Below are 21609 nucleotides of genomic sequence, written 5' to 3'. Positions count from 1 at the left end.
TTCCGCCTGGAGTAGTCCTCACAGAAAACGGAAGTAGGGTAAACTACACAAAACTCTGGTCGGTTGAGAGGAGATTCCAGGTACCTCCTAAGAAAGTAGTTCTCGGTAAGTATGTTAGGAAAAATACAAATTACTTAAAAATTTGTGATATTTTAAAAAAAGATTTTTACTTTGAAGTTTCAAAAAAATATTTCTTTTGCTTTGTCGAAGAGATTTTTTATTATTATTATTATTATTATTATTATTATTATTATTATTATTATTATTATTATATGAACCACCCTCAATGTTCATATTGCTGCTTCTTCAGAAGCTCTGTTAATTGATGTTTACCCACAAAATTTCTTTTAGATTTTCCCATTTTCTTTAATTCATAAGATACGTGACCCTAGTAAAGTAATAAAACAATATAGTGGTTAAACATAAGGAACTGCAATGATCTCATGTTATTTAGCTTTTCCGTCACACTGGTGACATCAAAGCCTAAGCTGAACGGCTGATGTTTAATTCTCGTAACGGCCGAGAAGATTAAGTAGTTTTTAGTTCAAGGGGATTCCCAGAGAAAAGAATAGGTGTATATACTATTGAGAAGTTGATAACAATATGTATGCAACCTCGTCTTCCTTGTGAGATGGAGACAAATCTTTTGGGGAGGCCTTCTTATAGGTCTACATGCTGAGTCATCATCTGCCATTACTTAGCTGTTCATATTCCTAGATTGTTTGGAGAGAGGCTTGGATGTTGATCATGTACTGTATACAGTATATGGTCGGTCTCTAGGACATTTATTAGCTACCTTTAAATCTTTACAGTACTTCTATATCGATTGTTCGCAGAGCATAGTTATATGTTGGGTCTTTAGGTTACATTTAGGCAAGTTAATACTACCTTTTTCATTGTATTTTACTTGAATAAAATTGTATTATTTATTACTAAGCGTTATTAGACTAAAGATTCTCGTTGACTTAGGATTTAACTTCCATCTTTCAGAAAAACAAGTGAGAGATTTACAAACTAAGGTTCAGCAGTTAGAAGCACACAGCCGAAATACTCAGAACTCTATGCAAGCATCTTTAGACAAAGCTCTTGCTCAGGTTAGTAGCCATTTTCTTTTCAGATCTTAATTCTACAAGTTCATCTATAGACTGCAAGACTGTAAGCTTACAATGCACATTGTATAAGCTTTGAAGCAATCATATTTTAACCTAGTAAGTTTACTACCTTAACGCATTTTTGTTTTTCATTAACTGTAGGTAATGGATAGATTTTGCAATTAAAAGTGACCAAAAGTAGATGTTGTTACACATTACAGTAGTAAATGAATTAAGGCATTCAAATCTGTCAAATATGATATGATATTGGGATGTACATTTTTCTGAGTCTTAGTGAAATGTAGTTTTATCAAATGACCTAAAACAAGTTTTATATTGTTACTATAGAGCTGTATAAAGTACAAAGTAAGTTCACTAACCCTATTTAGTATGCTATGTGACAATTGCCACAGTTTAAGAAGCAATGTATTTTATCCAGTCTAAGTGAATTATATCCCATATCAGAATTTGACTTTTAGTGTGCTTACCTTGCATGGTATATAGTAGTTAGCATCAAGGGTTCAGTGAAAGTTCCCTTTGCACCCAACAACTTTTGATTTTTGTCTCCATACTTAGTTTTAATCTTGTTTATTCTGTTCCATCCTATAACTGTCCTTGCTATTAACTTTACCTTCTTTTTTGTTGAGATTAATTTAAATGATGAAACATATATAAAACTATAAAAGGGATTTTGACGAAGGAAAAATCTATTTCTGGGGAGATACCTGTGACGCCCGGTGAAAAGGTCCTTCTTATCACTTTTCCGATATAAATACTTCCAAATATACCAGAGAAAGTTGAAGCATGGAATGCAGAGGTTACTACCCTCGCGCGAGCACCCTGAGGGCATCGTATATAAAGATAGGGCGTGTGAAAACCACTATTCACAAGTCGTCTTCCATTTAGATAAATCCTTTATCAATAAGGGATGAGCCGCTACAGCAGCACTAACCAAACCCACCTGATCCATTCCACCGACGCCCGACTCGAGCGCCATCTACACATCCTTCTGTATGAGATGGCTTGGAAAGGAAAGGGACGGGGAAAAACCAGGGAAGGGTTTCACCGGGCGTCACAGGCATCTCCCCAGAAATAGATTTTTCCTTCGTCAAAATCCCTTCTCTGGGTCGACCTGTGACGCCTGGTGAAAATATACCAGAAAATGCCTTCCAAGCCCACAATTCAAAAAGGTTAAAGTAAAAAACGTTATGTACAAGTGGAGGTTACTATATATTAAGGAACGTAATGTGACATAAACAATCATCAAAAAACCTCATGTGTAAAAAGAAAAAATGCCATAATGGTACAAAGTAAAGAATACTGTACAAACAAATCAAGTGATGCAATACAATCATAATCCACAAGTGTAAGTAGCTAAAAGTAATAATGCTAAGAATGGCATAAGACAAAAATACAGAGTAATCATAATATGGATAAAAAATAACATGGCAAACTCTACTAATACCCATGGGTAAGCTATATACAATCCAAAATGAAAGCAACCAACATGAACAAGGCAACAATGACATAACATTAGGTATGGGGCTAAACACCCGACCGAGGTGAGAGGCATCGTGGTGGGAGTGGCAGTTAGGAGGGAGAAGGAAGAGAGTTGGACGAAAAGGAATAGTAGGGAATTTAAGGGCCTGTAAGTTCTTTAAATAGTGGCGTTTGAAAACCATAGGGGATTTCCAACCCGTGTACTTTTTAAGGTCATCAAAATCCATGTTCTGGAAATAATTGATGGAGGTTGCTACAGCCCGGATATCATGTGCATGTGGAAAAGATTCCGAGTTAGCTTGCTTGATAAAGTAAAGGATTTGCTGTCTAATGCCTTGGATGGAGATATTACCACCTTGTTCCCTGACAAACAAGGGGCCAGATGAGCGCATGACAGTCCTAGCTAAAAAGGCCCGAAGTGTAACAACTGGACATAGAGAAGCATCCTGGGGTAAAGGAACAATTGTCCAAGGGGACCACCTATTTTGTGGGTCCTCATTTTTAGCTAGGAAATCTCAATCTGGAGAGAGTAGGACTTCTCCTGATGGCAGGAAATCTGGGTTTTCAGAGTTACGGGAGAGAGCTGCTAATTCTGAAATTCTGGCACCTGAGGCCGTGGCTGTAAGAAACAGGGTCTTCCGAAGTAGCAAAATGTAGGAGCAGGATTCGTTATCGGTGTCCGATGCTAGCTTTAAGACGTCGTTCAGAGACCATGAGACCTTTTGTGGACGAACAGAAGGTCTAGGCCTAGCACAGGCTTTTGGAATGAATGAAAAATATGAATCCGCTAGGTTAATATTGAAGCCCACCTGAAAAATCTTTCTCAGGGCTGATTTAATAGTGATAGTACTAGCAGCTAGGCCCTTGTTAAATAGGGACCTAAAAAACGAAATGGCCAGGTTAGGGGTCATTCGGGTATTGTCTGAATTTTTTAGAAATTCTGCTAGTTTCTTAACAGCCGAATCATATTGCCTAAGTGTTGAGTCCCTCTTGTCTGATTCGATAAAGAGGACATTCTCCGGATCAATGTTTGCATCCCTGTGTGCTGCAAATTTCATAAAGTCCACAAAGTTAGGGCTGTGCTATCCTTGAGGAATTTGACAGTCTGTGTTTGGACCACTTGTGTCAGCCTGGGGAATGGGATCCGGAAGGGGCGAAGTTTCAACTCGAGAAGGAGAGGAAACCAATTGCTTTTTGGCCAGTTTGGTGCCACCAGAGCTACGGCTCCTTTGAACGAGCGCAGTTTGGGCAAGACTTTCATCAGAAGATTCACCGGAGGGAACAGGTAAATCTTCTTCCAATGGTTCCAGTCCAGGGTTAATGCGTCCATGGCATAAGCCTGAGGGTCCAGGTTTGGGGCCACATAGCAAGGAAGCTTGTGGTTGAGTTGTGTTGCAAACAAGTCTACCTGGAGACCCGGAACCAGCCTGGATATCCACCGGAATGAATTCATGTCTAGGGACTATTCTGATTCCAGTGGTTTCGTCCTGGAGAGGGCGTCCGCTATAATGTTCTGGACTCCTGCCAGGTGAGTTGCTGACAGAAACCAGTTCTTTTCGGTTGCCAAGGTAAAAATCATTACCAGGATCTGATTCAGGTTGGGAGATTTCGATCCGCCCCTGTTTGTACAGGGGACTACTGCTGTGCTGTCTGAGACTATCCTGATATGAGTTGCTTTTGGAGGGGATAGTCGTTTTAAGGTTAGTAATACCGCCATGGCCTCTAACACGTTTATGTGGAATTGCTTCATAGTGGGGGACCAGGATCCCTGAAACATCTGGTGTCGAGAGTAGCCCCCCCAACCACTGAGAGACGCATCTGTGTGAATCGTCACTCGGGGAGGGGGAAACTGCAGAGGAACCAATTTGGATAGGTTCTCTGGTTTCAACCATGGCCAGAATCGTCATATTAATACTGAGGGGATCGTTGATATCTTGTCTCGTAGGCGAGTTGTTGCTCTCTTCCTCCAAACTCGGTTGATGTACTTGAGTTTAGCTTTTAGTAAGTGGTCTGTTACTGAGGCGAATTGAAGTAAGCCGAGAATTCTTTCTAAGGCTCTTCTTGACACCTGTTCGTTTTTGATGAACCATTTTGTCTTTGATGCTATCTCTTTGACCTTTTTTGGGGGAAGAGATAGTCTGTGATTCGTGAGGTCCTAGTGAATGCCTAGCCATTCGAATTGGCTTGCTGGTTGCAGGCGTGATTTCTGCAAGTTGACTTGAAATCCCAGTTTGTGTAGGAACTGAACCACTTTGGTTGTAGCCTTGTGGCATTCCTGAACTGTTTATGCCCAAATGAACCAGTCATCCAGATAAGCTATCAGCATAATTCCCTGGCTCCTGAGCTGTTCTAACACCGTCTCTCCCAACTTCGTAAATATTCCGGGGGCGATGTTGAGGCCAAAGGGCATCACCTTGAACGCATAGGAATTCTTGCTTAGGCAGAAGCCGAGGTAAGGGGAGAAGTTTCTTGCTACCGGAATGTGATAATAGGCGTCGGTAAGATCGATAGAGGTGGTGACGGCCCCACGGGGAAGTAAGGTCCGCACATGAGAGACAGTCAGCATACGGAACCTGTCGCAAAGAATGTAAGAATTCAATTTCGTCAGGTCCAGAACTACTCTCAAGCCGTTCAAATTCTTTTTGGGGACCGTGAACAGGCGTCCTTGAAATTTCAATGTTCGCACTCTCTTTATTGCTTTCTTCCTTAGTAGGTCTTTCGTGTACTCCTCTATAATTGGAGTGGACTTCTGGAAGAAGGACACAGTCGGGGGTGGAGAACCTTGTGCCCACTTCCAGCCCAGGCCTTTGGAGACTATACTGGGGGCCCAAGGACTGAAGGTCCATTGGTCCCGAAACCGGTACAGTCTCCCTCCTACCTGATCCATCTCATTGGTTTGGGTTGAATTTCGCCCCTCGTCCTCCTCGGGAACCTCTGGCTCTAGGTCCGCCTCGCTGGCGGAACTGACCTCTAGCCCTATTGCTTCCGGGATGCCTAGGGTATCCTCGAAAGGACCCTGAGGCTTCAAAAGCTTGATTGAAAGCTGGGGAGGTCATCCATGTGGCCATAGACGCAGGTTGGGTACCTTGAGGGGCCGGCACAAAGACGATCTGTTGCGGAGGGACGGACTTGGAGGTAGATGGAGTGGAAGATTGTGGACCAGGAGATTGGCGATGCTGGCCACGACCGGTTTTATATGGAATGTATGACCTCTGTTTCTTTTTAGAGAAAGGTTGCCTCATAACCGGTTCAAACTTTCTTTTGTTAGAGAGACCCCATCGGACTTGGAGGTTTTGATTAGCCCTCGCAGCGTTGTGGAGGACTTTATCCACCTCCTGAGGGAAGAGAGTTTCACCCCAACAGAAGGAGGTAATAAGTCTGTTAGGCTCATGCCTAATAGAAGCCTCGGCGAGAACGTGTTTCCTGCAGGCCGTTCTCGCAGTCCAAAAATCGTGCAGGTCTATTTGCAAAGTCTGCAAAACACTCTTCGCCAGTACCCGAAAGAGTGGTTCCTCATAATAAAGGGCGGCTATCAACTCAGAGGATACCAAAGAGTTGAGTGATCTTGCAAGCCTGTTTCTCGACTCAAACTCCGTTTTCACCAGGTGATCCGTGAGTTTGGGGAGTTTCTCTGAAAAGAGGGAGGAGGCGCAGTCCGGGTCAAGTTTACCTACCATAAAGGTGGACGAGACATCTTGCCAAAATTCACTTGGGCCTGGGACAAGGAGAGAGGTGGGGTCTGTCTCTTTAAGGGTTGGCATAGGGATGCCGTCCTTGATGGCTTGAACGGTCAGCTCCGCTACTTTGTCAGTAAGAGGAGCTGGGATAGTTGGAGGAGTCATAAAAATGGTATAAGAACCTTTGTGGGGGGTCAACTTGGAGTTAATGCATCCCCATTCCGATAGTTTACGAGCCCAGACAGCTTGGGCATGCTCCTTAGGAAATATGACTGTTTCCTTCGGCACTTTGTCCATCCGGACGAGGGCATGTTCCTTCAGGCGGACAAACCCATTGAAAGGGAACTGGAGGTTAGTGGGAAAGAACTCCAGGTCGTCCAAGGGGCGGGTACCCAAGCCTTCCAGAGTTAGAGTGCCGTCCAAGTAAGGAGCATGACGAGCGAACCGCCAAGGATTGTTCTTGTTGAACGGCGGTAGCTTGGAGGTGTCAGGGCCTACAACCGGAGCTGGTTGTGATCCAGAGCGGAGAAGACTAGCTACCGTGTCTTTTAGCTCCGTCATGACGGCGGAGTGCTTCTCCAATTTCGACTCCACCATTTCGTTTACCATTGACAGGGGGGTCCGAGGAGCCAACCGCAGCTGAAGCCTTGGCTTTAGCGGACTTACCCCTCTGTCCCTTAGAAGGAGGAGGGGTCTTTGACATCACAGGGATGTCGGGAGCTGAGGAAGGTCCGGGGACCGGTGACATGGTTGGAGGCGAAGCTGGATTAATGGGTTTGGGCTTCTGTTTCTTTACTGGCTTAACCTTGGGGTGGACCGACATGGAGGCGTCCCATGGAGAATCCGCAGGCTTGTCAAAGCCGAGGAAGGAAGAGGTAGAGGAAGGAGTAGGAGATAGGAAAGATTCTGCCAGGTCCTCCACACCACTTACCTGCTCATCCATCGGTTCGACGTGGATGTCTAGAGTGGAGACGTCCCCAGAAAGCTGATGTTCGTCTTCTGCGGGCAGAGCGGCCTGGAGAACTTCAATTAAAGGCGTTGCCAGGTCAGTTGGTACGGCAGCCGAGGGAGAACCAGGGAAGAGCCGGGAAGCCATGTCCCCGTCCAGCAGGTAGGGGCAGCCTTGAGGGGCGTTCCTCCCAAATCCAGAGACCCAGGTCCGGAGGCTGGTTCTGGCCGCTTTGAGAGAATCCTCGTCACCCTGAAAGAGGGGGTAATGTTAGAACGAACTAGGAAGGGCATGGATAAGCTATCAGCAGAAGTAAAAACAGATTCAAGTTAAAATTATTTATGAATGCTGTAACTGCAATCGTCTACAATGAAGAAATCTCAAAACAACAATAACAGAATGAGTGGTACCATTGAGAAATCTTACCTCATCATTGAGGAGAAGCGACGAGAGCTCATAGCAGAGCGTGCAAGTCTCCGGAAACCAGAACATATACTGGGTCTGGCCAGCTTCCCGTGTGAAGGAGATCGCACAGTGGGCATGCGTCCTGCAGACGTCGTGGCCTACCGGATCGGTGAAGGTCGCCGCACAACCCTTGGTGGCACACCGAACTTTCTGTAATATAAAGAATCATATAAGTACAAGAACTTCCAGAGGCTCTAACTTAACCTAAAGGTTAGACATATGCTTAATAGTAGAGCTAAGGTTAAAAAGGGGTTCTATAAGATGTGTATTAATGGATTCGTGATCATATGGGAGCCGGAGCTCCGCTGTAATTACTGCATCGAGAATAGTAAATGATAGGAAAGGGATACTCCGGAGTGCCTTATGTGTGAATTCACAAGGAGCCGGAGCTCTTATGTAATTACTGTAAAATATAATGGAAGTGGGCATAGTGGCAAAAAACGGAAAGCTCCGGAGTGCGTCGCAGCTCCAGGGGGGGGAGATGGCCCTGGGTTGGTTGAAAAATATATTTGTTCCGACACGAATACTTTACCTCGAATTACCTCTTCGGAGGGTCCTTGACCCTCTCTCAAACTCGACCAAGATTTCCCGCGCTACCCCCCCTATCTCGCTCCCGATAGTTCCTACCCCCGCCGCCAGGATAATTCCTGCGGCCCGGATTAGGGCAGGTCACTGCTTTTCCCGGGTCAGGATCTCATTAAGTCCTTGGTCGTGAGATACGAAGCATCTCACTCTCTCGCTTAAACTCTCGATCCTTTGGCGCGTTGTGATCCCACGTGTTCCCAGTGTACGGACTTGTGTTTTTTCTGCGATAGTGCGTTTTCGCAAAGTGTCCTCAGTCCGTTCCCCTTGTGTTATCCAGGGTTTTCCGTAACTCGTTAGTGTTGACCTTCGTGTGCGAACGATGGAGAACGTGCGTCGTTGTCCTGGTCCTAGAGCAGGAAAGTCGTGTGGGGCTTTCCTCTCTAAACCAGAAGTGGACCCGCATTCCTTTTGTTCCACGTGCAGGGTTAAAGTTTGTTCCTCCTCGGACACATGTTCCGAGTGCGTGAGTTGGGACGGCATTCAGTGGGTACGGTATGGTACAAAGAAAAAGAAGTCGTCTAAGCGTTCCCCCAAGAAAGTGAGTGGCGTGTCCTCCTTACAGTCGGTCAGTGATCGGTCCGACGAAGCCTCGGCCTCTCCATCTCCTTCGCAGAGGAGTGGCCAACAAGCCCCCAGTGTGATTGTTAGCCATAGTGTCCTCCCAAGTGAACCCAGTGTGAGGGAGGAACCAAGGGCTGGCCCCTCGGGAGTAAACGGAAGGGCCGCGAGTGTTTCGGGCGAATCGGGCCACGTGGCAGGGGATCACGCTTCCTCAGAAGACCCGGTATGGGGCAGTGTGGCGATCTCAGTCTCCCCCCCGCCCTCGTGGGCCGGTGCGTCGGGTTCCCCCCCGCCAGAAGAGAACCACTCGAGAATTCGTCGCCCGAGTAGCGACGCCTTCGGGTGGAAGTTACCGAAGACTCCGGGGAGGTCACCGCTAAGGATGGACGTATCCCTGGGTCCATGGCCTTCTAGCAGGGACAGAGTGGACTCGGTACCCTCGGTATCCACAGCAGTTCCCGAGGACTTTCTCCAGCACCCTGTCTCGGACGGTCGACGGCGAAGGGCCTCCCCTGCGCATCACTCTAGCAGTCGTTACGTGAGGAACGTGGCACCCTCGGACTCTTCGGAAGCAGACTCATCCTCCGGGGGAGAACGCAGGGAGAAACGGCACCGTAAGAGAGCGCGGACCGATAGTGATCGTTCCCGCTCCAGGTCGAGGTCGCGGCACAGTAGGAGGCGCCCACGCTCTCACTCTCGTAAGTACAAGAGGGAGGTCTCTCCCGGCGGCGGCGAATGGTTCTACGTGCCCCCAGGAGAGTCCAGGAAGCACCGCTCTCCAGACTCTCGGTCCAGTGATCGAGCCTCCAAGTTGTCACTGCCTACATACAACTTGGAACCGCTCGACCGGCCACGCAAGAAGGACCTCACTCTCAGGCACAAGTCCTCGAGGCCTTCGGTTCACCCCGCCCGACAGGAGGAAGCGCGCTTCCGAGAAGACAGCCCGACCGAACCAGCCCAGCTGGGTCGGACGTCGAGCGGGAAGGACCGGTTGCCGGGGTCGGGTCTTCCCACCGGGACCGTGTCCTCCGCGTCCAGAGCCTTGGGCCAGTCGAAAGGCCTCCCGGGGTCGGTGGCACCCGCCACACGGCGAGACCCAACCGTGTACGGTGCGCCCTACGGTTGCGGGACGGCCTCCCTGGGACCTAGTAGGGAGCGGCCAGTTTACCACCCAAGCACGGCTCCCCTCAGCCAAGCCGATGCCTTGGTCGACGGAGGCGAGGTTTCCCCGTCGGAGGACTCCGCCTACAGAAGAGTGGTAGGCCTCGTCAGAAGGACCCATGGGATTCCGGAACCCGAGGCGACGAAGGTGAATACCTGGAGGTCGAGCCTCTTGAGATACACACACCGGGACGTCCTTCCGAAGTCCTCTCTGGCCCTGCCTCTCGCCCCAGACCTAGTTCTCGGCCAGGAGTACATCGACAACTTGGTGGCCAGCACTGCGGAGGCCCCCAGGTCCCAGAGTTCCTCCAAACTCCTCCAGGGTCTTAAACTACAGGCCAAAGTTTATATCCCGGAAGGGCGACGCCCAGGCCCCTGTAGAGTGGACTCAGCCGTGGATATCCTAGGACAAGGCGGCTCGGACGAAAGGGCCAGCTCAGCCCCTGTGTCCTTCTCGGCCTCTGAAGCAGGCATGATGGAGGAGATGTCGAGGGACATGATTAACGTCTCTTCATGGCTGGACTGGTGGGCCTCCACGTTAGTTAATGTACAGGCCTCCACAGACCCCGACGACCCGGAACAACAAGGTCTCCTGTCAGACCTTATCACCTCCGGGGGGAAAGCGCTCAAATTTATGGCGTATCAGGCACTCTCCTTGACGGCCAACTGGGTCCTCCGGAAGAGGGACACAGTGCTTTCCAAAGTGTTAAGGAAAATCACAGACAGACAGGCGCGAGTGATTCGCACCCTACCCCTAGGAGGAGAGTCCCTGTTTCCGTTGAAGGAATTAGAAGTGCTGATGGAGAAGGTGTCCAAGAGGAGAGAAACCAACGTCCCTAAGCAAACATCCTCCAGGAGGCCTCCTTATAGGAGGTCAGTCTCGGATAGTGCCGTGACCCCTCAGGCTGTCCCCAGCTCTTCGAGGAGGGACGCCCACGCCTCTTCCTGGACATCAACTCCTCAGCCCTCCCGCAGGGGAGCTACAGCTTCTGCCAGCTCCTTCAGGTCGGGTTACTCCGCCTCGAAGAGGGGCAGATCAGGCCGCCCCTCTAGGAGAAGGTAGAGGGAGAGGCCCCCTACTCCCGCCCAAGCCTCGGGTTGGGGGATGCCTCAGACCCTATTGGCAAGCATGGAAAACGTATGGGGCGGATGCTTGGACGGTGTCCGTCCTGAAAGAAGGCTACAGGATCCCCTTCATAGCGGACTCACCCCCTCTTATTCCAGCCACCCAAACAGAATGGTTAGCTCCCAGGGACCCGTTGAAAAGGGCTACCCTGCAAAAAGAAGTTTCCTCCATGTTGGAAAAGGGAGCCATGGAAGAAGTCCTTCTCCCAGGGCCAGGCTTCTACAGCCGCCTGTTCCTGGTGGAGAAAGCAACGGGGGGGTGGAGACCGGTGATAGACCTGTCGGCCCTCAACAGGTTTGTCAAGAAGACGGACTTCAAGATGGACACCCCAAAATCCGTCCTGATGTCCTTGAGGGAGAAAGATTTTATGATGACGATCGACCTCAAGGACGCGTACTTCCAAATTCCGGTCCACCCGTCGAGTCGGAAGTTCCTCCGGGTAAAATGGGGCTCCCAGATCCTGCAGTTCCGGACCCTCTGCTTCGGACTGTCGACGGCCCCTCAGGTGTTCACGAGGGTCTTCGCGACAGTCTCAGTATGGGCTCACGAACGAGGTATCCGCCTCATCAGGTACCTGGACGACTGGTTGCTCCTTTCCAGTTCAAAGGCCCTCTTGGAAGAGCAAGGAAAGGACCTCCTCCGTTTCTGCAGGAGTCTGGGAATCATTATCAACCTGGAAAAATCGGACCTAACGCCATCCAACAAAATGGGGTACTTGGGGATGACGTTGGACACCGTGCAGGGAAAGGCCTTCCCCTCGGAAGACAGGATACAGAACCTCGTCAAGATCATTCAGCCGTTCCTGTCGGGGCTTCCCAGGAAAGCGAAAGACTGGCAGAGGCTGATAGGCCATCTGGTCTCATTAGAGAAGCTAGTCCCCCAAGGGAAGTTACGGCTCAGACCCGTACAATGGAACCTCAAGGCTCTATGGTCCCAGACAGGCTCTCAGAAAACATCGATCCCAGTCCTCCCGGACACGAAAACAGCCTTGAAGTGGTGGAGATGCCGGTCGAACTCCCTCAAGGGGATGCCCCTCGGGTCCTGTCCCCCCGAGTTTCTCCTGTTCACGGACGCCTCCAGCCTAGGGTGGGGAGCCCACCTGCGGGAGGAAACAGCAAGAGGGACCTGGTCAGAGACCGAAAAGCATCGCCACATCAACGTCCTAGAGCTAAAAGCAGTACAAAAGGCATGTCTGCACTTTGCAAGTCGGTTGAAGGGAAACACCGTGGCCCTAATGTGCGACAACGCCACGGTGGTAGCCTACATCAAGAAACAAGGGGGCATGAAGTCGAAGGAACTGTGCGACCTCACCGTAAACATCTTGCACTGGGCGGACGAACACCAGGTAACACTGCTAGCAAGGTTCATCCCCGGGAAAAAGAACGTGCTAGCCGACGGCCTCAGCAGGATAGGTCAGATAGTAGGGACAGAATGGTCCCTACAACCAGCGGTGGCCAGACTCATCCTTCAACGCTGGGGCTCCCCGGTGATAGACCTATTCGCAACAAAGCTCAACGCCAAGTTACCGGTTTATTGCTCCCCGGTACCAGACGAAGGAGCAGCCCTAGAAGACGCCTTCCAGCACAGGTGGGACAACCTGGACGTTTATGCCTTTCCCCCCTTCACGCTGCTAAGACAAGTGCTCAACAGAGTAAGAACCTCCCAAAACCTAAAGATGACTTTGGTAGCGCCCTGGTGGCCGGAGAGAGAGTGGTTCGCGGATCTGAAAGACCTGGCAAGCCATCCGCCATGGCCTCTGCCCCCCAGGTCAGATCTACTGTGTCAACCGCACTTCCTCAGGTTCCACGACAACCCTCTCTCTCTTCGCCTTCACGCCTGGAGACTATCGAGCGACTCCTGAGGAAGGAGGGGTTCTCCTCCTCCACAGCCAAGAGGATGTCCCTATATCTAAGAAAATCCTCTACCGTAGTCTACCAGGCGAAGTGGGCCGCCTTTACGAAATGGTGCGCGACAAAACAAATAAGACCTCTCAAAGCCTCGGTCCCTGACATAGCTGATTTTCTAGTGTACCTTAGGGATAAAATAGGAATGTCAATCCCGGCTATTAAAGGAGTGCGAGCAGCCTTTGGCCAAGTCTTTCTCCTGAAAGGCATCGACCTAGGGACCTCAAGACACATAGGGATGCTGATTAGAAGTTTCGAACAATCCTGCCCTCCCCAAGCCAGGAGAGTGCCTAGATGGGACCTGGCCAAGGTCCTGAAAATGTTGTGTCGTCCGCCCTTTGAACCACTCAGAGATATTGGGGACAAAGATCTCACCCTCAAGACAGTCTTCTTGCTAGCCTTAGCTTCGGCTAAGAGGGTAGGTGAGATCCACGGTCTCTCCTACGACGTGGCACACTCCAAAGGGTGGAAGGAGGTATCTTTCAAGTTCGTACCCTCCTTTGTAGCAAAGACTCAGAACCCAGCAGTCTGGGACCCGAGGTTCGAAGGTTTCTTTGTTCCGGCCATCCCCAAGACAGGTAATACGGACGACCTGAAGTTATGCCCGGTCAGGACGGTCAGGAAGTACCTGGAAAGGACGGCCCATCTCCGTCCGGGTGCCAAGAACCTCTTCGTCTCTTCAGGCGTTAATAAGAAGCAAGTGTCCAAGAACACTATTTCCTTCTGGCTGAGACAAGTCATCACTAGGGCTTATGAAGAAGACAAGGTGGCGGTACCAGGCACTCCCCGTCCCCATGACATCAGGGGCCTGAGCACTTCCTTGGCCTTTGAGAGAAATATGGCAGTGGGCCAGATCCTGCAGGCCGGCACTTGGTCACACCAGTCGACCTTCACGGCCCACTACCTCAAAGACTACTCAAGAAAGTCTTTGGATGGATTCTCCATTGGGACAGTCATCGCCGCCCTCCAAGCTGTGTAGTGGCAGGCTGGAAGACGTCCCCAACAAGTGAATAGACTCATCCCTACTTCTTCAGGAGAAGATTCAGTAGAGAAAATGTCAAGAGGTAAGCCTTAAATTATAAGCGTAAGTTTTCCACTGCTACCCCCTATCCGCTCTCCGTACCCCCGCATTACGTAGCCCTCCAGGCACCATGTGCCTAACCAAGTGGCAGAATGGCTCTCCTGCCTCCTAAAGTGTAAGTCTCCGAAGAGGTAATTCGAGGTAAAGTATTCGTGTCGGAACAAATGAAAAATTTTAAGTAATTTTTATTTTTCCTAACATACTTACCGAGAATTACCTCTGAGTAATGGCCCTCCCTTCCGTCCCCGAGTGCCATTCTTCCATTGCCGAGTCGGGCTAAACGGAGGACTTAATGAGATCCTGACCCGGGAAAAGCAGTGACCTGCCCTAATCCGGGCCGCAGGAATTATCCTGGCGGCGGGGGTAGGAACTATCGGGAGCGAGATGGGGGGGTAGCGCGGGAAATCTTGGTCGAGTTTGAGAGAGGGTCAAGGACCCTCCGAAGAGGTAATTCTCGGTAAGTATGTTAGGAAAAATAAAAATTACTTAAAATTTTTCATATTATATATATATATATATATATATATATATATATATATATATATATATATATATATATATATATATATATATATATATATATATATATATATATATATAGGTAGTAGGTTGGCCAGGGCACCAGCCACCCGTTGAGATACTACCGCTAGAGAGTTATGGGGTCTTTTGACTGGCCAGACAGTACTACATTGGATCCTCCTCTCTGGTTACGGTTCATTTTCCCTTTGCCTACATACACACTGAATAGTCTGGCATATTCTTTACATATTCTCCTCTATCCTCATACACCTGACAACACAGATTACCAAACAATTCTTCATCACCCAAGGGGTTACTGCACTGTAATTGTTCAGTGCCACTTTCCTCTTGGTAAGGGTAGAAGAGACTCTTTAGCTATGGTAAGCAGCTCTTCTAGGAGAAGGACACTCCAAAATCAAACCACTGTTCTCTAGTCTTGGGTAGTGCCATAGCCTCTGTACCATGGCCTTTCACTGTCTTGGGTTAGAGTTCTCTTGCTTGAGGGTACACTCGAGCACACTCTCCTATCTTATTTCTCTTCCTCTTGTTTTGTTAAAGTTTTTATAGTTTATATAGGAGATATTTATTGTTGTTACTCTTCTTAGAATATTTTATTTTCCTTTTTTCCTTTCCGCACTGAGCTATTTTCCCTGTTGGAGCCCCTGGGCTTATAGCATACTGCTTTTCCAACTAGGGTTGTAGCTTAGTAAGTAATAATAATAATAATAATATATATATATATATATATATATATATATATATATATAAAGATCTCCAGAAGATCTCCGGTAGGGAGCCTACCGGAGAGTCCAGGGGGCGGGAGCGGAGATTAGGGGTTTGTCGTGTAACGAGTCCGAAGCCGGAGTCAAGGTGCTGGGGACCATTGAGGGGAGGATTCCCAGTCGAAGGGGAGCACCGGAGTAATAGGAAGTATTGTGTTCCCAGCTCAGTACGTTAGCGGAAAACTATGAGGGAGTTCCGGAATAAAGGGGTCCAGACCCAATGCCCAGGCCGGAGCGGGGAGTAGGGTGGGACTAATGGGGAGAGGGAACAACGTGGCGGCTCGAGAGCAGGCCAAACTAACCTAGAATAAGAGACTCTGACACAACAGGACCAAAGTAAATTAAAATCACTAGCCTATTAGAAAGAACAAAGTAACCGGGTAAAAATAATACAATATAAATAAATAAATGAAACTGTCTAACATAATCCCAGAAAGGGAGAGATAGAGAGGGGGAGAGCCAGAATCTGTGAGGAAAATATTCCAAAACAGTAATGAAACAGAAAACGGGTGAAACAGAAAATGGGAAACTCCAGCCTCCCTCTCTCGAAGGTTACTAAGTTCGATCTAGAATACACACGACCCAATAAATACGTAACATATGTCCGTCAAAATGAAATAAATATGCCACGAAGAATAGCGAAAAAGGAAAATGGAACTCTGAACGGATAATTTACGATGAAAAAACTCGTAAAGAGCGAACGTTAACCCAATGGGTAGGGTACCAAACTATAATAAAACCCCGAACGCTATTCTTCGTTAACAATAAAACAGACTCGGAAGCGACATAAGAACTTAAAAGTAACAGCGGTTCTAAATAATGGCACCTGGCCAATAATATAACTTAAGATTAAAAAGAACCTAGCATGACATAAAGACCCCGAGGGCAAGTAAACAAGCGACAATAATGGCCGCGTAGAACGCGGGGCGGCAACAAGCTGACACTCTAAAACACTTGCAAAATGTAAATAAGGCGTACAAGCCCGGGTCAAAAATAATGCCAAAACAATGTATGGTACTTAACATTGGTGCAGGTGGAAGGAGAGCTTCAGCCATTGCGAAGGTATCCAAAAACACAGCGAAACAAAAGCACAAAACAACAAAGGTAGCGTCGCTGACGAGTCCAAAAAGAAGGATGTGTAGATGGCGCTTGAGTCGGCCGTCGGTGGAATGGATCAGGTGGGTTTGGTTAGTGCCGCTGTAGCGGCTCATCCTTTATTGATGAAGGATTTATCTAAATGGAAGACGACCTGTGAATAGTGGTTTTCACACGCCCTATCTTTATATACGACACCCTTAGGGTGCTCGCGTGAGGGTAGTAACCTCTGCATTCCATGCTTTAACTTTCTCTGGTATATTTGGAAATATTAATATCAGAAAAGTGATAAGAAGGACCTTTTCACCGGGCGTCACAGGTCGACCCAGAAATGGCATTTTCATTGTAAACTAAAGGTTGAACTTTAACTTCAGTCAGATTACTCAAATAATTTTAATAATTCATACATGAATTAAATGATTTTTGAAGAACTGAATGCTATAACTTTGGGCAATTCTGTTATTGTAACTATGTTTGTAAGCCACACTTTCTGACAGCCTATCAAAAGACATGAATCCTGGTCTATCTCCTTCAACTCAGGAAGTTAAATACTGTACAGTATTCCATCAATGACATAATTTTCCGATATTTTCAGTCCTTGAAGTTTGACTTTTAGAGAGATTTTTATTATTCTAAGAGAAGCATTCTTTGGATTGGACATAATAACTTCCAATTGAGCAATATTGTTAAAATAATTGTTTCTTTAATATGATTAACATCAGATGTTAATTCTTTACTCATATATTTTCTGTATCCTTTCTTGGTGATCTGAGCCTTCTGAGAGAGTGAATATCATCATCATCATCAGCAGCCATCCTTTACCATCTTCATCATCATCATCAGCAGCAGCAGCCATCCTTTACCATCATCATCATCATCATCATCATCATCATCATCATCATCTTAGAGTAGCTTAAAACCTTTGATGTGTTGATTTAGATCCTCGTACATGCTGCCTGAAGTACCTGTTCTTTATTGAGGGGTGAAAATTGTTGCAAGGCAGAAATTGAATAAGTTGAACAGTTACATAATATACCAAAGGGAACATAAGTTTTAAAATGCAGAATGCAATTCAGTTGGGCCTGACACAATGTTACCCTGATATGGAATAATAAAGTATCCTTGTGTGAAAAAGTTGCCAAGGGAAATTCATGCCATCATTTTATTAGTAATGTACAGTATTGAAAAAAATGTAATTTTAACAAAATTTTAAGCAACACCTCAAATGCTGTGTAGTTTTCAGTAGACACCTTATTCAGCTAAGTGGTATGTTAAATTATCATTTATAATTAGATTATTAAAAACTGATGATTGTTCACCTATTGTACTTAAAGAAAGAGAAATAACAAGTTTTTCAATGAAATTATTTATACTGTAGTACATCTCTCTAGAAATTTGTTAAATGCTGCCGTCTACTCTAAAGCTGGAAAAAATCCCGTTTTCTTTCCTTTTAACAGGTCTATTCCCCTAGAGAAGTATTAGAGTTAATATACCCATTGGTAATAATGATTTGCGCATGGGTTCACCATAGTTCCTTTCTTTTTAATCTCAAAGTAGAAACTAGATCGTTAGTCTCTTGACATCACTAGTTAGTTGGTGGTGAGGAGGGGCCATGCTTATCAACATGATTAATTCATTATTTGATTTCTGTTTCTTTGTATGAATCTCTACAGATGTTCATAGTACAGACACACATTGATATAGGTGGGTTAGTGAATGAAAGAGGTAGGACATGTAACTTCCTAGGTTAATGAATTTTATTAATTACGTGAAATTCTGACCTGGTTCCCGTTTACTTTAAATGTAAGCACGTGTTGTTGTGTGTGAAAAAAATTCACCACTTATTTTCTCATAACCAGAGACTCCTGAGCTTGAAGGGCCTTGAACTCAACAAAGAATTCCAGGCAGTTGAAATGAAGAGTCAATTCCTTTCACAACCACCTCCCTGACATTTGAAGATAATCCATGGTTGTGCTTTGACTTTCTTGGGAAGCATCCCAGAAAATGTATCTGAAATCCTTACTTCCAACAACACTCTGGTTAAAGCAAGAGAATTTTCCCACCATTTTACCAGCTGGAGATTATTTTATATTAATGGAATACAAATTGTATCCAGATTGAAGGTCCTGTTCCAATACCATATTAGATAAACTGGGAAATCCTTCATGTTTAAGGAACCAAAAAAATTATCTTCTTTATAGAAGCCATGGTCCCCAGTAACATTATCCACGTCCGAAGTGGCACATTTTTCCTCCGTAATATCCTCCTATTTGGAATCCTGGCCTGGTAAATACTCCAGATTGGAAACTTTAGGCTTTCCTTTTATATAATGTACCAGTAATGACAATAATTACACCTGCGTTAGGCAAAGGACTCATTTTAATACTAGCATCAGCGTTATCGCTGCTTTGGAAAATTTGAGATGTGCTAGTGGCTAAGCGGCTAAGCCTACTTAGGGTTCAACCCCACTTCCATCTGATACATAAAGAAACCGTTCAGCTCCAACCTAGAATTCTAAAGGCTTATTTAAAGCTTGCTTTCCCTTTTCCACAGGAACTATACAATCTGCAACACTATTAATATAGGTATGAAATGATTGCTCGTGAGTGCTTACTTCAGCGGGCGAAGGCATGCTAAGATCCTGACTCTCATCTTGGTCTTTTAGCTTTATCCTGGGGTTGTATAGAGCTGACTACATCACGGAAATGCGAGAGTTTCACTGTAAAATGACAAGATAATTTAAAAGAAGAAGGCTTGTTGTGAGCCTTTCGGCTCTATAATTATTATGTGCAATGTACTATCAGAACCCTAACCAACAGGCATGCTAGAACCACTAGACGACACTTGAGAAGTTAGCTTATAGGGTTTGAAACAGGGCAGGTTGGTCTAGTTTCACTGCTTTTTCCCTGAAGACTTGCTGGTCTTCTTATATTTCTTAAACAAAGCAATTTTAATAAAAAGCTTATGAAGCTCACGATTATTAACCTCAGAAAGCATTATCATCATCCCTACCGTAATCAAATAGCCTAGTCTTCTCCTGAACTATGAGTTAATTTTCTTTTACATTTGGAGCTTCTTTAAGTGGTCAGCTACAATGTAAACATATCTCTTCATAAGAAGGACTGTTAGAAAATCACATTCTTCGCTACCATTCCTTAAATCACAATCCTGTCCCCAACATGTGACACAGAGAATGAGGGTCCTTATCACCCAGTAAAAAATCCCTTGAAAACCCCTCAAAGCCCTTTGGAGTAGTTCCAGAAGTCATCCCCTATTAATCTGTATCAAATAATCCTTTAAATCCCAACAAAACACAATCTAGGGACTGGGTAGAACAATGGTTTGAAGTAAGTACATGCAACGAGAAAACCGAAAAGACAACTGAACTTAGATGAAACTATGCACAAATAATTGCTGTCCACCATCAGATTAATTCAGTACATCACAGAGCAGTCATAAGGAGAAAAAACAGGAATTTTCTTAGTTTTTTTAGTGTAGATTTCAGCATTTAACCAGCCTCAAAAGAAACTCTATGCTCATCGGGAGACTCATGGAAATAATGGTGTTTGTCAAATTTGAAAAAGTAGATGTTTGTATTGTATTTTTATTATAGACCATCAGTCTCACATAACAGCAATTAAAGAAACTAAAGATCCGTTTCATTTTCTCTGTACATGTGAATTTTTATTATTTTCTTTTCAATTTCAGGTGGCTGATGTAGAGAAGGAACGTAACGCTGCTAGATGCAGGAGTGGCCAATTGGAAACGGAAGTGACCAAATTAGAAAGAACAGCTGAGGAAACTACTAAGACTCTTAATCTTCTCAAACAAGATAAAGAGATGCTAACCTCCCAGGTAATTTTTTTTTTTTTTTTTCAAAGTAGAAGATTGTCAATCAGCTGCTCTGGTAAGATTTTTATTCATATTTCTTAGAGGTCAGAAGTTTTTAAAAGACATCTATATTCAATTTGCTTATTCACTGGTCCCATAAAGCCATCACTCATATTGCAGCTCTATGTAAAGAGTCTAAAGGGGATAGATAGTAAAAAGAAGGTAAACTTTGGTCATCGGGAATGCTGCAAAGAACTTCTGACATTGTCTGTAGTTCATCACAAAGATCCACCATATTCAATAACCATGCTGTTGGGCTATTAACTGCAAGGAATTATATTTACCATTTTAATGACAGAGTTAAGAATTTGTGTTAGAAAATAGTGTTATTGATTGTAGAGGTTTTCTATGAATTTGACTTAGAATAATAACCAAAGCAAACTGATTTTATTGACCCAGCAAAACAAGTAAAGTATTTCAATTATCCTGAAAATTTGGGGAAGATTCCTATAAAAACTATTAGTAAACTTAAACACTTAACTTACGGACAGCATGAAAATAATGGAATTTTCTACGATTTATCTGTTTTTGGTAAAATAGTCTAGTAATTTTTCAGCTATACTGTATAGTAATTGTTTTTGGTGGAGGTCTTAATTCCAGGTCCTTATTTTTACATCATATTTTTGTTAACTTTTCTTCTGTTCTTTGTATTACTCAAATGTATAATTTATAATTCTATTAGTAAATCATTATAACTTGTGATTTTTCTTCTGCTTATCTTTTTTATGTGTTCCCAGTCTTGTATTTTTCCTTAGTTTATCTTTAATGTTATGCAATAATAGTTTTTAAAGTATGTACATACATACATATACCAAAGGCACTTCCCCCAATTTTGGGGGGTAGCCGACAACAACAAGAACAAAACAAAAAGGGGACCTCTACTCTCTACGTTCCTCCAGCCTAACCAGGGACTCAGCCGAGTTCAGCTGGTACTGCTAGGGTGCCACAGCCCAACCTCCCACATTTCCACCACAGATGAAGCTTCATACTGCTGAGTCCCCTACTGCTGCTACCTCCGCGGTCATCTAAGGCACCGGAGGAAGCAGCAGGGCCTACCGGAACTGCGTCACAATCGCTCGCCATTCATTCCTATTTCTAGCACGCTCTCTTGCCTCTCTCACATCTATCCTCCTATCACCCAGAGCTTTCTTCACACCATCCATCCACCCAAACCTTGGCCTTCCTCTTGTACTTCTCCCATCAACTCTTGCATTCATCACCT

The 21609-nt window shown here is 45.6% G+C and overlaps 1 protein-coding gene across 3 annotated transcripts in view; it reads left to right on the top strand.

Annotated features, from left to right (window-relative positions):
- LOC137620639 (centromere protein F-like) overlaps positions 1–21609 on the top strand; it is a 265316-nt gene that overhangs the window by 206446 nt on the left and 37261 nt on the right. For all 3 annotated transcript variants that reach the window (XM_068350944.1, XM_068350942.1, XM_068350943.1), the window contains exons 10-11: positions 991–1094; positions 20205–20351. In XM_068350944.1, coding sequence (XP_068207045.1) covers positions 991–1094; positions 20205–20351 — 251 coding nt within the window. The remainder of the gene's footprint in view (positions 1–990; positions 1095–20204; positions 20352–21609) is intronic.

The sequence above is a fragment of the Palaemon carinicauda genome, chromosome 27, assembly GCF_036898095.1.
Source record: "Palaemon carinicauda isolate YSFRI2023 chromosome 27, ASM3689809v2, whole genome shotgun sequence".
NCBI classification, from domain to species: Eukaryota; Metazoa; Arthropoda; class Malacostraca; order Decapoda; family Palaemonidae; genus Palaemon; species Palaemon carinicauda.
This window is presented reverse-complemented; position numbering and strand designations above follow the sequence as displayed.